The sequence below is a fragment of the Desmodus rotundus genome, chromosome 10 (genome assembly GCF_022682495.2).
Source record: "Desmodus rotundus isolate HL8 chromosome 10, HLdesRot8A.1, whole genome shotgun sequence".
NCBI lineage: Eukaryota > Metazoa > Chordata > Mammalia > Chiroptera > Phyllostomidae > Desmodus > Desmodus rotundus.
This window is the reverse complement of record NC_071396.1, coordinates 91608048-91625055: the sequence shown is the minus strand read 5'-3', so window position 1 is coordinate 91625055 and position 17008 is coordinate 91608048. Positions and strand designations below refer to the sequence as shown.

At 36.9% G+C, this 17008-nt stretch overlaps 1 protein-coding gene across 2 annotated transcripts in view; it reads left to right on the top strand.

Moving 5' to 3' along the window:
• The window catches only part of RIT2 (Ras like without CAAX 2), a 284937-nt gene that overhangs the window by 101334 nt on the left and 166595 nt on the right, over positions 1–17008 (top strand). For both annotated transcript variants that reach the window (XM_053912975.1, XM_024580414.3), the window contains exon 3: positions 1561–1634. In XM_053912975.1, coding sequence (XP_053768950.1) covers positions 1561–1634 — 74 coding nt within the window. The remainder of the gene's footprint in view (positions 1–1560; positions 1635–17008) is intronic.

Below are 17008 nucleotides of genomic sequence, written 5' to 3'. Positions count from 1 at the left end.
TGCAAGTAATTCCACAAGATTTTTCTTTTGTGAGAGGAATATCAGTGAAAGTACAAAGAGCAGTGGAATAAAAAACAGAAAGACTGTGTGGTTGCCCATACACTGAATGGTTTTAGGGTGGCTGGGGGTTACTAAAAACACACTAGACTGACCTCCCTGCAACTTATATTTCCCACAACTTCATCTTTCTAGAGCATGGTCACACAGAATAAACTTCCTGGAGGTAAGGTGTATATCCTGTATATTTTTGGATTTTAACATCCCACTGCATATACATGTATCTTTCACCACAACTGTATCAGTTTCTTGAGAGTACTTACCACGATATTGTGTGTGTGTGTGTGTTCTGGTCTTCAGCAGCTAGCAGAAATCTAACTGGGGGTGGAGGGGTACTCAGTTTTGTCCATTGAAAAAGTGTCTCCTGTGCTTGATCATCACTACTTTCTAAATCAGAAGGTTGTGGAAAGAATCATTTATTTATTTGTGTTTCAAAATCAGTGGTATAAATAATTGTTGATTTGTGCCGAAATTCAGTGCTGTTCTCAATATTTTTGTGGTGAGTCAGTTTCCTCTTTACTTACACTAAAAAATGGTGAATAAAACAAAAGAAAGATCGTGGCCAGACTCTACAAGCTTGTGAGTTCAAGGTTGTGAGGAAATAAATAGATGTAATAAAATAAGATTCTTCGCTCTCACTGCAGAGCTTCAGACCCAGGTATTTGCAGTTTTCATTTAAATAATACACAGACATGACAAAGTATACAAATAAACACATTAAAACTTTTGCAGTTTTCAGTGTACAAATCTTCACCTCCTTGGTAAAAGTTTATTCCTAAGTATTTAATTCCTTTTGAAGTTATTACAAATGGAATTATTTTCTTAATTTTCTTTTCTTAATGTTCAATATTATGTAGAAACACAACTGATTCTTGTGTATTGATTTTGTAGCTTGTGACTTTGCTAAACTTGTTTAGAAGTTCTATTTTTTTTAACTTTATTTTTGTGAAATCTTCTGAACTTTCTACATGTAAGATCATGTTATCGGCAAACAGAAAATTTGATTCCTTCTTTAACCCATTTTGATGCTTTTTATTTTTTTTTCTTGCCATATTGCTCTGACTGGAACTTCCAGTACTATGTTAAATAAAAATGGTTGATGCAAGCATCCTTGTTTTGTTTCTGATCTTAAGAAAAACCTTTTAGTCTTGCGTCACTGAGGATAATGTTAGGATACAAACTGGTGGTGCATGATTAAGAAAGAATTGACACATTTATTTCATGATTTGTATCTCAAGGTAACACAACCAAGGCCCCTCAAATCATGAGATTCTCCTGATAAAGGAGACATACACTTGACTTCACTTTAACCAGAAACTCCCTTTTCTGTATCTCCCTGGGTCACATCCTCACTCTATGCACTCCACCTGACTAGAGGATCTGATTCTCTGACTTAGTAACCTATATAGAAAGAATATTTTTCTTATGAAATTAAAAATTAATCATGCCTTTTCCATTTACTATATTTATATATAAACTTGGTCTTGTGTTTCTTTTTTTCAGAAGATGCTTATAAGACCCAAGTCAGGATCGACAACGAGCCAGCCTATTTGGACATCTTGGACACTGCTGGTCAGGTAAATAATTTCCTTGGATCCCTCCAATCTCTGAAGCCAGTTTGGGCTTTTAAATCAAACATATTTACCAAAAATAAAAAGATAAGTTTAACTATTCAGACAGGAGAAGAACACATTTTCAATGGCAACCAAGAATTAGATTTTAAAAATTGACAGGAGAATGTGATTCGGTGCCAAGTGGAATACTTCAAGATTTCCTTAGTTTTCTAAGTACAACAATGTAGTTATAGATGTAATATTGCTTGTGAGATTATAAAATTAATAAGATAGCTTGTTATTCTTCCTCAGATGTGCCCGATACTGTGTTCGAGGCTCTAATCTGGTGATGGGTTTATTAGAGAATTTTAGTTGAATATAAAAAAGGAAGTTCGATTTGGCAAATATGCCTATGGAACCAAGGCTAGGCAGACAGTTTAATAGGATGGGTAATGTAACCAAGATTTAGCATAATCTAATATGTTAGTTTATAAACCTATAGATAGGAACAAGAAGAAAGAGAACTATGAAAAGAAGGAGAAAAGAATAATTTGTATGATATAAAAATAAAGATAGAACTAAAATACTGCACAGCAATTAAAATAAAATGGCAGAAAAGGAATCAGAGTTAAAATATTTCAAAACCTGGTAGTATTTTGGAGGAGAATGGAGATTTTCTTTAACTTTATACTTTTAAAATAATTATGTTAAGATATAAATATATCTATTAAATGACAGACATAAAACAAGTAATTCTCTACTTTGTTATAAACCTAAAACTGCTCTAAAAAAATTAAAGTCTTAAAAAGTAGCAGAGGGAAAAGGGGAGAGTGCATTTTAAAATAATGCATATACTATAAGGTTGAAAAGAAACAAAGAAAAAGTAAAGAAGCATAATATAATAAATGAACATAAGTATATCAGGAATCAAAAGAAATGGAAATGGGTATACCTCTCCCCGAATCGGCAGGTAAATTGGTAACATCATATTGAATAAAAGAACAAAACTAACCTCCTGTATTTGTTTGGTTTAAAAGAGACATAAGGGTAGAAAAACATGGTAAATCAAAGAATGACTATTTAAAAAGTAGGCAAAAGTAACCAAACCTAAAGCAGATATACTGGTATTAATACTGGTGTAAAAAAAGATCTTATTGGGAAAATGGATTAGTAAGATATAAAAGTGTCAATTTGTAATAAAAACATTAAAAAGGTTAAAAATTGTAGTCTGTAATATTCAAGACAAATGGAGTGAACTATAAAGAAAAAAATATAAAACCAAAGTCATGTATAGCAGGAAATTTTAATGTTCCTGTCAGTAAGTGTTGGATCAAAAAGTAATGTAATTGTAGAAGATGTGAAAACCCATTTAACTTATATAGAATTCTGCAGTCAATATGAGAATAGGCATTCTTTTCACGTACATCTGTGATTTATACTTTTTATTGATTTCTAATCTAAGCAAAGAATGTGGTGTGTAGAATTTTACTTTGTGGACACAGAATGTGATAAATTTTCGTGGTATGTTTATAATAGTGGTACCTGTTGAGGAGAAAAGGAGGAATTGGGAAAAGGGAGAGGTACAAAGCAGGCTTCAACTGTACATGTAATGATTTATGTTTTCTACAGGTCTGATTAAATATAGCAAATGTTAAAAGCTGAAAACCTAGGTCAGGGGTACACAAATCTTCATTATAGTACTTTCCTTTGTACTTAAATAACATATTTTTAAATGTTTTATTAGTTTATCTTTTTTATGGAGCTATTGGAAAAGCAACTGCATTAATAGGAATACTGATACTGTATAAGCCACTGGAAATAAGTAGTCTCCTTCTATATTTATATCAAGACTTTCTGAAACCCATACATTAAGAAATTCACTTGTTTCCAGGGACATTTGCACAATGGACTTCTGGGGGTAAAAACTCTTGAATACTTTGGGAAGATTTAGAATAGAAACACTTCTATTGGTTCATAGAAAAAAATAGCTAGATCATAAATTATATAAAAATCTAAAGAGATACAAAGGCCCATCATGGCGTCCTTAGTAATTCACTGCATGTGAGATGCAACTAGGTGAGATCGTGTGCCTGTGTGTGTGTGTGTGTGTGTGTCGCATTCTCAATATGATTAACTGGGCATCCTTAGTGTTACAGCACTGGACTAATTTTTCCACATGGATACAAAAATTATATCACTGTAGTTCTTGGCCCTGAAGAGAGTTACACTTTTATTTTTGCACATTTAAGAAAGAAATTATTCAAAATTGAATAAAGGGATTTCACATTTCACTGCCCTGTCTTTAATCATATCACCTCTTTAGCTTTCTCCTATAAACAGTGAGTGTTCCTTATCCAACCATGTTTTAAGCAGTGTGATATGTAGAACATTAAGATTTATATTTATCATTTGTATTTTTAACTGAAACTTGGCAATTTCAAAACTAAACCTGCCAGAATAAAAAAATGATATATGCATAGCAAAAATGTACTAAGTAAAATGACTACCCAGACTCTGTAAAGTACGTGTGTGACAGAAAGAGCTGAAAAACAGAACGTCATTCAATGACCACATCGTTCACAGCACTTCCCTCAGTTTTTGATTTTTGTGACGGAAAGTGCTGGAGCTTTTATCCAGTGATTACTGCTGGGCTATTGTGCAAATATGACTTTCACTATGAATTGTCTCTAGTAAAAACTCTTCAGACAATTCATGATTGTTTCTACTTAATACCCATGTAAATGGCTGTGATTGTGAATATTTAATGCTAGATGGGGCTTTAGAGATCACATGTTTTCCTTCCTTTTGTTTACAATGAAGACACTGGGCTCAGAAGAGATAAGTAGCTTACCCACGGTCACGGGGCTCCTAACTGCCAACAGCAGAGGCATTCGGGTGCTATGCCCCTGAGTCATTCCTGAAAGTCTGCGGTGATGTGTCTGTTACCTCTCAAAGCCATCTCTGTGAATAGTTCTGGGCCGTTCATGCCTAGTAATATTTACTATTGCGTATTACTTTTGTGACAATGTCATTGATATTCTTAATTGAAAACCACCAGTTCAGAAAACTGGCAAGAACAATGAATCAATAACTCAAAATGGTAAAATCAAAGAAGAATCTGAAGGAAAAAATGGCATTAGTACAAGATTTTGTTTCCAATCATCTTTTTTTCTTTCTTTACATCTTTTACAATTGTTTTACACAAAGAATGTATCTTCTCTAATTGAAAATGTCAGGAGTATTAGTTCACAGATTTTTCTTGAGTTACATTGTCAATAAATTGGTCCGTTAGGAAAGGATTTAGATGATTTAAATAAATAGCCATATTGCATCTATTTGGCATCTATATGAATGATCATGTTAGCATGAACAATGGAGACAATCCATACCACTTTCTCTAACTCTTGTACAGTTCTGTCATGAAGGAGGTACCCAGTTTAGAATAAGTCCTCAATAAAAGTGAATGAAACATTTGGGCATATGACCTATACGTTTCCCACACCTGACATAAGCGGGCTATGTATAATTATACAAAATACTTATCATCTCTGTGACTCACTCCCCATTTAAAAAAATAAAGAGCTTAGACTGAATGTTACTTAAGCCATTTTGTGCTCTATCAGTCTGTCATTCTCAAAACTGTTTCATTCATTCAACAATGAATCATTATGTTTTGGACACTCAGCAGTGCTAATCGCTATGATAGATTCAAACATATTTGAAAAATGTTTCTTGCCTTTAAGAAATTTGCAATTTAGTAGTGGAGGCAAGATGCCCTTGGTTTGTTAAGAGAAAATGCCACCTATGTGTCATAAAGGTGGCTTTCAATTAAGTTAAAGAATGAAAACCAACTATTTTTGCTCTGGCAAGTGATAACCAGAAAACAATAATGCAGGATGGCTTCTCCCAGTAGATCTTTAATTTCTCTGAGGAAGTGTATTTGTACACACACCTTCACATTATGAGTCTGTTAACAGAAAATCAGTTGGGTAAAATGGCTATCATCTTAGACATTCTAGGAGCAGGACATTTTGATTACATAACCGAAGGTATCACCAAAACCTTGTTCTTTGATTTTTCTTCTTTGTTCCTTCAGGAATACAGTGGTATTGTGATGTTAAAACTTCTTTTCTGTGTTCTTTGTGGGAAATGGAGGATGAGAGATCGTGTGTGGGTTTGGAGCATCTCGTATATCTGGAAAGCCACGGGGCAGGGGTCACAACAGGAATCAGAGGAAGTGAAATAGAAAACTGGGCTCTTGAAACTAAATCAAACCTTAAGGAAGACGCTTGATGTTTTTTCTAGGTCATATTTCTGCACTTTACAGCCCAGGTTGGCGGGTTGGGAACATACATGATAATAAGGGCATGAATTTGGCTGGGCTGACCTATGGATCCTTAGTGATTTTCTACTGTAAACAGATTGCAGTACAAAATCACTTGGGAAATACTACTAGTTCTTATTATATATTACATACAGCATAGCTAATATATCAAAATGTAAATGGGTCAGGTAGTCTCTTTTACAAGATTAAAAAATCCTTTCAGTGGAGGATTATGTCTTCTTTTATGTCTCTGTCTGGTATCTTGTTAAGTATATTGTACATGTTTCTTGATCATGTAGCTTTTTCAGTCAATTGGGAAAGAAAAGAATAAATCCGGATTTTTGGAGCAGGGAGGGGGTTAAGACTCTTGGTGAATATTTTCTGTTAATCTAATTTACATACCTACGAATCTGAAAAGGCTCTGGAAAATGTGTGTTGCATTTCATTTGAAATTCAGAAACAGATAGGGTTTGGGTAACTAACTTCTCTATTAGAAATCAATTCTGCAAGTAGGCAGCAAAGCTGAAATGTTCCCATTCAAGGGAGTCCAGTTGTTCTTTGGACCAACTACCAGTAAGTAGCAGGTGGATTTTGACGTCAGTAAGCAACTGAAGACAAATTGTGACTGAAAGAGTTGGAAAATATATTGCCCTAGGGCCATTAAGTGCTTTCAATGCAAGGAATTTCTAATCAACTGCCTTTGATCTGAGGGGCTAAATTCAGAGGTCATCTCCCTATTCCTTCAACCACCAGAATTGGAAAGAAAAAGCAACTCACTCTTCTCCTTCCTTTTTTCTTTCCAGGCCCTTAGTCCTGCCAACCCCCAGCCTAGGGCCTTTCAGTGCCATTGTCATTGCCTGAGAATGCCCAGGGGGAAAGGAGGGAGGATACAAAGAGCCCAGCCCATCCTGCCTCCTCCACTGACACAGGAGCCCCAGGCCCATCTTAGAAAAGGGTTCAAGAAACAAACATGACATTTCCCTCTACATCCCTCATCCCAGCCTCGCTCTAAGACCCAGGGCTGGCTCCTAGGTTTCTGTCCAGTCTTCGGTGAAGTTCTGTGTAGGTCACACACATGTGTACACATGAAACCTTGGAGTTTACACTGAATGGCCCCAGCCCTGGGACCCCTGGCGGCTCTGATCCTGGGGTCCCCTTTGCTCTGCCTGGTCCATTCCAGATGCCAGGGTTGGGGAGGTTGGGTCAGACCTCTGCCTTACAGATGGAAATGTGTTTTATTCTTCTCAACTTGTTTTTATAGCCCTCCCTTGGGCTGGGGAGAGGAGGTGGGTCTGGATCTTCCTTCAGACCTCCGTTTAATGTCTGTTTACATGCTATGGTTGCATTTCTGTTTTCTATGAATGGGGCTGCATTCAATTAAAGAAACAACAGATGCAAAAAAATAATAATTTGATGAGGAGCCACTTAATATAGAATTATCCTAGAAACTGTTATATTTATCTGAATTCCTAAACATGCCCTGAATTCTGAGTTATTTTAAATGCAAATGAAAATGATAATGAGCCTTTCATTCAGAGCTCACTCAAAGTTATAGGGGGTCTATGTTAGAATGGCAGAGAGAAAACTAAATGATAAGTCTACCCACTAGGATAACAAGTATCTTTAGTATCACTAAGGAATCAAGGCATGTTTTTCCTGCCAGGATCCTAAGCCAAACATTTTGCCCCTGCTTCCAGCTTTGAAGCAAAGCTGTTTGACTCCCAAAGACTCTTGGGATAAATACACATTCATATCCTAAACTTAATGCTTCTGTGAGTTGCTCTCACAGTCATCTAGGTTCTTTAGCCTATGATCCAAAAATGTTGTTCTCACATCCTGAATTAATTCAAGTTTCAAATGAAAGTTAAAATATCTAATGGAACTCCAGAAAGCATTTTTATCAGTAATATTTATAATGGCTCATATACTGAGCCCCTCAAAATATAAAAAATATTTTTAAAACCATTTTAAATGGGTCTCCCCTTCCTACTCTCTTTGTTGTTGGTGTTTTTTTCCCCCTACTATAATGCAGGAAAGCCCCATTTATGATAAAAAGCTAAGTGCTATTGCTTTTCTTTGCAGATATCCAACTTTGATTTCAAAATCAAATTGCAGTTCTGGGAAACCCAAAGTGTTTCCTTACAGAATGACTATGCTATTTTGGATCGGTTTCATGTATAAACATCTGCCTTTAAGCTCCCCATGCCATCCCTCCTAACCTTTTCTCTCTTTTATTTTCATACCTGAAATTTCAGAGAAAATAAAATATTGAGTCACAGAGTAATAAAAAATAGGCATTATACAGAGGAGACAGACATTTTTCAAAAACAACCACCACCATAACAACAAACCACTGTGATGAGCTAACTCCAGCCAGACATCATCTTTCATTAAACTACAGGAAGTCAGTAGAACCAATATATTTGCAGGAACTCTGATGTCAGTGCTATGTAAACCTCAGGCCATCTTTTCTCTCTGAGAGAATAATGTATTCATCAGGGTTCTCCAGAGAAACAGAACCAACAGGATATCTATGTAGGCAGATATCGATATGAATGATATAGATATATAGATATAAATATAGATGGAGATACAGATATATAGACATAGATACAGGGGTGAATAAAAGGAGGTTTACAGTTGTGAGCACAAAAACACATTTTATGCTTGTATTACTATTTATTAATTTGTATCTTCCATATAAACAACTGTAAACCTACTTTTGTCAACCTCTATACAGATATAGATGATTAAGAGGAGATTTATTGTAGTAATTGACTCACACAATTATGGGAGCCAAGATATCCCACAATCTGCAGTCTGCAACCTGGAGAACTGGGAAAACCTGTGGTGTTAAGTTTAAGTCTAAAGACCTGGGAACTTGGGGCCTGATGTAAGCCCTGATCTCAGTCCAAAAGTTCGAGAACCAAGAGCTCCAATATTCTAGTGGATGGGGAGATGGATATCACAGCTCAAGCAGAAAGAGAGCTGATTCACCCTTCCTCCATCTTTCTGTTCTTTCTGAAATAATTGGATGACGCCAAGCCACATCGGGGAGGGCCATCTGCTTTCCTCAGCTCACCAATTCAAATGCTAATCTATCCCAGAAACACCCTGAAAGATAAACCCAGAAATAACAAGTTACCAGCTATATGGGGATCCCTTAGCCCAGTCAAGTTGACACATGAAATTAACCATCATAAGTACCATTTGGGAAGGCTCTTCTACTAAGTGGTATCGTAGTGTCACATGATTTCATTTTAGTAGTTGTGGTAAAGAAGAATTACAGCTTCTTTTGTTTTGTGACTCTGGTGAGACCATATGAAATGTAGCCTAAGTTACAATACCCCTGGTGGCTGCAGGGGTATGCTTCTAAAAATTTAACTGGGGGGGTCAAGTAACTTGTGGGGTCATAGGTCATCACAATAGATTAACATGATTCCACGTTTGCTCCTACTTGCTCTTATGCTCCAGTCGTAGATATGAGAAACCTTCAGGTATAATTGAGAGTCAGTTAGCAGAGGGGTAATATTAGAATAAACTTGCTTGAGTCTTGAATAGCTTTAGCTGGATCTGTGTGTATTCATATTAGGGATTCAGCATTTCTGAGTTTGCCCTGAATTAATATGTCCAGGAATAAACTGACCAGCCTTACTGTCCACAGTCATTTCCAAAATCCCACTTCTGGAGTAACTGGTAACAACTTTCATAATATTTCTAGTGAGACATTTATTCATCTTTAAGAGAAGAAAGACTATACAGAATTTGAGTCACTTCAGGAAAAACTGAAATTCTTGAATTACTTTTATAATAGAGAATTGGAATAAATGTTAGCTTAGTATACAATAACTACAAAATTTATGCCTTTTGATTTTTTTATTCTTTTATGTATAAACCTTATGAACTACAATGAATTTTAAAATAATCCTCAAAGCTCTCTTACCTGTTCATCCCATGAATAAACATAGTCTTGAAATATGGCAGCACATATGGGAACCTGCAAACCAGACTCTCCAAGGTACACTGAGAAACCTCAAGAGCACAAATAAACAAACAAAATCTACTACACAAATAATTTTAAATGTTATAAAAACTTTAAAAGAAAGGTGATTGATTAAAATATGCAAATATATGATATTTTGAGAAGCATGTTTAAAACACATAGATTTTTTTTCTATCCTGGCAGAATGAAGAGCAATACATTACCCCCCCCAAATAATTTAGTAGTCAACATATTTTCTGATAACAGCAAACTGTACATAATCTTGATGAATTTATGCTAGCTTGTACCACTAGTATAGAATCTATTAAAATATAGTTGGGAAAGATATTCACAGTTTATTAACTTTCCAGAGCTGGTGTTGACCTTCTGGGTGGACTCATGGTTATTTATGAGTACTACTGGACATGCTGGCAACACTCAAAGAATTTGCCCCAAATCTTCTGAATTCGACATGCCTTCTAGGATTTTTGTCCATGTAAGTTTGTTCATGATGTTAGGTAGTAGAGATGCCTGTGACAATTCTTAGAATTTCTTCATAGCTGATCCTCAAAACAGTGGACCTGCATGAAGATTCTGTGTCCTGGGAAATCTACCGCAGAAGAGTGAAGCTTGTCCAGGGCTTGAGACATTTCAATTAATCTATGGAAATGAATTATATGATTATTTGTTATTGATATCACTTATTTTAAAAATCTCCTCTTTTTGTTGCTTACCTGTTTGGGAGTATGTATAGTCTCATTCATATTTTCTTGGAAATTCACCTTTGCTAAATTTACTTTAGTGAGGAGTTACCAGCTGATTGCTTCAAGGCTCCACTTGCCCGATGATCTCCCTCATTGTCAGCTTAGAAATTTCTCAGGAATGTATGGAGGCTTAAGATAAATGACTCAGTTGCTTTCCATAGGCTGTAATGTCTTCACCAGGCTATTGGTTCCCTTCGAAACAGGTAAATCTCTAATCAATGACTTATAGTGCAAGTAAATTATGAACTTTTATTAATGCAACATCAATATATGAATTAATCTTAAATAGAGTGCAATGACCTAAATCTGACAAAAAATCTTGTCCCTATAGACTACAAGGAGAATAGCATCATACTAGCCTGGGCCCTCAATTCTGGTTGCTTCTAAATAGAATGAACACCTCTTAACATGTAAATACTGGAGAGCAGACTGATATGTGAATATTTGCAATAAGCCACAAGCTATCATTTTAAATTTAGCATTTGTTGAGGATTTAGAGTGAAAGTTATAACTGTTCAACTGTAGGGTTTAAGAGTAATTGTGTAATGCTTGTCATACTTATCATTTTATTTATAAGTAATATACATGTGTGTGCATTTTAATAGTTGAAATCAGAAATGAGGTTTTATTTTAACATTTTTAAAGTCTTATAAGAGTATTTTACATATTGTCTTAAATTACTATGCTCTAATATTGACAAGTATTCTGCTAGAGTTTACAACTCTAGTAATTAAAAAAGCAAACAATAAGTCCCTAGATGATTTTGTAAACAATAAAAATAACTGATTTAGTCAGTTAAATTTTGATTAAGAGACAATGACATTTTCACAGGACACTGGACACAAGGCAGTGAGTGGCTGAGCAAAACAGAGATAGACTGTTACCTCATGGACCCTGGTCCTGTGCAGAAGACAAATGAGAAACTATAAACTAAGCCAAACTCAAACTAAATGAACAATTGCAAACATGCAAAAGGAACCTGGCCTCAATGTGGAGGGTTAATGTTAGTCAAGGCTTTGAGTTGAGGCGTGAGTTTGAGATCATGTGGCAAATAGAGGGACATAATAAAATCTGTTTCAGGTATGAGAGCTGGCATGTGGCGGAGTCTGCAAAAGAGAAGAGGGTGATGGGCTTGCAAACTAAGAGGCGCCCGGTACTTCTCAGACAAGGCGTATATGCAGGCACACGGGACAAGGTGGGGAGATAAACAGGTCAAGCAGGTTAATCATTCTGAATTTTGTTTCAGGATTAATGAGAAGTTGTTCGTGAAGAGTGGCAAAATCAGGGCTGTATTTTTCAATGTTCACCCTAGAATAGCCTAGAGAAAGAACTGGAAGGAGACAGAGTAAACTGTAGAAAGGCTGTTACGAGACCTTTATAGAATTCCAGGCAGAGAACGGTAGTCTGTGCAGCGGCTGGAACCAACTTAGAGGGCACTGCTAGTTTCTGGATGCATGTGTAAGCATTGGAAGGCTAAATACTTTGGCCAATAGTGTTCTTTATTTTTTTAACATAACAGATAAAGACTCTCAGCCCTTCATTAAACTATATATGAAAAAGAATTACTGGAATGCTGTTACATATTCACATTTAAAAACAGAAATGCAGATCTGAGTTTATAAATCTGCAAAATTTCCAAATTACTGCTCTTGAAATAAAGCCTTTATAAGAAACTCATATTTATAGACCATTTTTTTAACTCATCAAAATGGGCAGTCCCTGGCTCCCAAAGCATGTGAAAGAATAACTTACTGGGTTGTTTAACCTGTTACAATAGGAACACTTTTAAAGAGCCTTCTCTTTAATTCCCTTACCAGGTTAACCAGTGGTCCCTCCTCCCTCTCTGCTTCACTCCCCCTGCAATCAGTTTTCCCTTTTCTATTTTCCAAGAGCCATTGATGTTGGCTCCTCAACTAGATTATTCCAGTTATACATAATTTTGTAATTATATTATTTAAGTTACATGAGCTGATAAAATATTGTAGGGAGGGAGTCAACTTTTAAACTAAGTTGAGTGTGTGTCAAAATGGTAATGTTATTGATAAGTCCTAGCTCCTCCCACTTCTCAAATTGTTATCAAATAGGGGTGGGCAAGATAGACTAACAGTTTGGCATTACAATTCTATTCTTCTGAAATCACAAATGTCTTAAATCCTTGCTCCACTTTAAAGGTATCAAAACTTCAAAGCATGAACGATGCATTATGGATGTTTTGTGCAAAAATACAACTCCATTTGGCAGACTTATTTTAAAATGGGGGCATGTTGGCTCACCATCAAAGATGGGAAAATGAATATACATTGGTATGTTTTAAATGAATATAAAATGTTTAAATTATGTATCATTTAAAACTGTTCCACTTTTAAACTGAGCCCGATTAACCAGCATGAGGTCAGATTAGGTCTTTTATTGTCCCCAATTTTCCCTGGCTATAGGACAGCCCAGACATCAAACATTCTTTGCTTGAGTCATCAGTAAACATTCTGGCCTCTATGTCTTTATTTTCCTGGGCTAGAATCTGGCTTCCCTGATTTACAACAGTCTCCACTTACCTTCTGCCAAAAAATCTCCTATCCAGCCTGCTTTTGTCTCCTAGCTGCCTTCTGTAACACCATGATTTCACTGGAACTTGTGACATGTATCAGGATCAACGCTTTTACCTCTGCCTCATGCTGCCTATTGAATGAGTAGTGAGCAATTGGGTACAACTGAGCTTTTGGGGTGTATTTCCTCTGCTAGGTACCAAGAGAGTCATAATCAATACAGCACCAGATGCAAGCGAGCAAACCCTCATCCAAGAGACTGCTGCCTGCTGCCTGCTGCCTGTGGATGGTTCAGCTCCTTAGAATAATTAAAACAGGCAGTTTGATCGCAGATGCCCTTCTCTTGTTAATCATCAGGTCATTAGCCTTAATAAGATCAATCTGTGATTAGATTCACTGTATCCCAATCCAATGAAATGGAGCAGAGAGGAAATCAAATTTCAGTTCATGTTTCATTTATCTCTAGCCTTCGTCTCAGGCCACAAAGCCCAGTTGGTCTTGAGAGCTTATAGATGCACTATCTTGATGCCTAAGTGATCAAAGATGCAGGAGACTGACAGTAAAAGGGGGGCATATAGAGGAATAATAGAGATGTTTTTAGTCTTTTGCTCTTATTCCTGGGACAAAGAACCAGGGCAGGCTGGATTACTGGGGATTTGACCCATTTCTTCCTCTGCAGGGATGTGGGATGTGGGTAGAAATTAGCATTGCTGTTATGGTGCTAAGGGAGGTGGATTTCTCCCACATTTCAAAGATTGCCTGAAAACCCTAAGCAAACCTGGACCCTCTGATTTCCCAGTGAGCTATCCAGAAATGGCAAATCCATAGAGACAGAAAGTAGACCAGTGGTTGCCAGAATCTAGGGCAAGTGGAAGTAATAACCATGACATTTAGTTATTTGGTTACTTCTTTGGGAACTTCTGAGGTTATTTGGGAACTTCTTTGTAGGGTGATAAAAATATTCTGGATTTGGTAGAGATGGTTGAACAACCTTGTAAAAATACTAAAACACACTGAATTGTATACTTTAAAATGGCAACTTTTTGATACATGAATTAAATCTCAATTTGAGAAAAACACTTCAAAGGCAAAAACATCATGCTGATCAGGCTACAGCAGACCATTTACATCAGAACACCTGGGGCTTGGAACCAGGGAAGAGAGGCCCCTAAGCCCCTGCCCCCACATCGATCTTCTGTTTCACATGGGAAGCCATGGAATCATACAAGGTGGGTAGTGGAAGGACTTTGTGGCCCTTCTGTTCAAGCCCTAACCTAACAGCACCCTCTTTAAAACATAACAGGGGCATTTGGGGGCATCTGAAACCCCAGAGAAAGGCTAGTTCATAATCAGGCTACTGTACTTCATGTGCAATCGTGGTCAATCCCATCATGGTCAACGGGCCTCCTGCCTTCCCAACAACCCGTATTTGTGTGTATTGGTTTTCCTACTCATCTGTCTGTTAAAAGTTTTGTCCTGATCTTTGGCCATTCCAGCCTATCCTTCTGCATGCTGTTTGGGTTCTAGTAACAGTAATTCCTGCCTAAATCAGTAATAATACTACTGAACACTTTCAATTTGCTTATCTGACCTCCTCAGAAGTATGTTAAAATATGACCTCATGCGAGCTACAGTAGCCTCTTCATATCTAACATAGAAACAACAGTGTGCCTGCCTGGCCTCCCATGGCTCCACATGTAATAAATAGACTGCCTGACATAGAAGGCGTTGATATGCTCAGTAACACAAGTATTGTTGAGAAAAATAGAACCTGTTCCTTTTCTACTTATTGTAACCTAAATCTGCTGTACAGAGAAGGAAAAATCATATATTGAGGGTGGTAAGAGATGATAAATGGAAGTAGTTTATATTTTTTAAAGGATAAGGCTAAGGAGAAAGATGATTGACATCTCTAAATTAATGAAGATGATGGAAATAGGGAAGAAGAATCCTTTTGATACTCAACAGAGGCACAGCTTATCACTCAAAAGAGTGTATGGTAGTTTTACACTTCAGAAAGAAAACTAATGAAAAAAAAATCTAAAGCAGTTTATAGGTATGATATATCTAGTTCATGAATAAGTTTATTCAGGATACCACCTGTATTTATGTTATTTTTATTTGCCTACTAATACACTTCTGCTTTTGGCCATTCCTGTCTATTTAACACAAGTTTTCAAACATTTCTGCAGGATTCTGAGAGCAGAGAGGGAAAGGGTGGACTCCTTGTATGTTGACAATTGTTTGTACAACGCTTCGCAACATTTCATCGGCACTGTTGCCAGTAATTAGAGCAATTCCTCAGCCATGATTTAGCCAACAATGGATTTAAGATAATATGACATTTATATCTGTTCGCTACAATTAAAAACCCAGTATCAGCATAAAAATAGATACAAAGTTTAACATCAGTCCTTTTACACCAGAGAGGTTGACAACAATCATCTCTGCATCTCCCCGTGAGCCAGGTCTATGCTGGAAAGGCCTTCCTGGTAGCGCACGGAGAAAGCACCGCTCAGTGTGTGGGCTGGAGACCAGGGCCTAAAACCGCACTTGGAAAATCAGTTTAAAAGGCCATGTGGTTGCATACATATCTCATCAAGACTCCAGAAAATGTAAAGGGGAGTGAAAATTTGAAATACAGTTAGTTTCAAGCTAGTAAGGCATGGCTCAGCAAGTAAAAACCTGGTCAAGTCCATGTAACATGGATCTCGTGGGGAAGTCTGCATCTTGAATAAGACGGAACGAACTTACTAAGGAGGATTATGCACTGGACTGCATTTTTGTCATTTATCTATCTGGGTTCTTTTGGAAGTTGATCGCCATTAGAAATCTTATTTACTATATTTACTATATTTTGAAGTAAATATATAATGCCACTTTATTGAATTTTTCCCTTACGCTTCTCAATGAGAGTTTTTTTTCTTGTGAGTTTGGGTTAGGGTTAGGGCTGGGTTTGCAAGGGAATCCTGTTCAGCAAACTATAAGCCTTTCTTTTCAAATCTCAGATGAGAAATGGAATCCCTTTGGGAAGATAAGGAAAGCGCCATGTCTGTGCTCAGCCTGCAACTTTGTAGCAGCAAGGACTCTAGATAGCGTCTGGTCTATAGCGTTATTCCTTGGCACTTTCTGTTTTAAATCCCATTCCTTCTGATATTTCCTTTAAATCCTTATTTATAGAGGTAATAACTGAAACTTTTTTAAAGGATAGCACTGGGGATCACAAAAGAATTTGGAAGAACTTGGTGTGTTATAGGAAAGAGACCTTTGAGACCTTTGACCTATCCCCTGTGGAGAATAGCCCTTTGAAGTTGTTTACAAGAATAACAAGCCACTTCGAAGTCCACGTCTGGGTGACTCTGTAAGAAGCAAATTGTCTTAACCAGATTTGGGGCTACAGATGTCCTTTCGGGCATGCTTGTCCCTGATGGACCCGAATCAGAGGACTATGGGAGTCAGACAAGCACTGGCTCCTGTGCAGATGCCTCCCAGGCTTCGATAACGTCTGTCCTCTCTGCCCAGCCACATGCAAAAGCAACCAATGTGTCTGCCCTTATGTGTGCATCGCCCCCTTTTAGGTAATGCAGAGATGGCTCCCTCTTCCAGGAAGTACCCTTCCCCTTTAATCATTGATACTTGGATGATATGTCATGATTTACAGACACACATGACAGACTATCAACTGTGTCTATTTTCTCTCTTTCAAAACATGTTAAAATGATATCAAAAGACTAAAACTTGATATTAAAAGACTGAAACTATACTCAAAGACAAAGAGAGAGGAC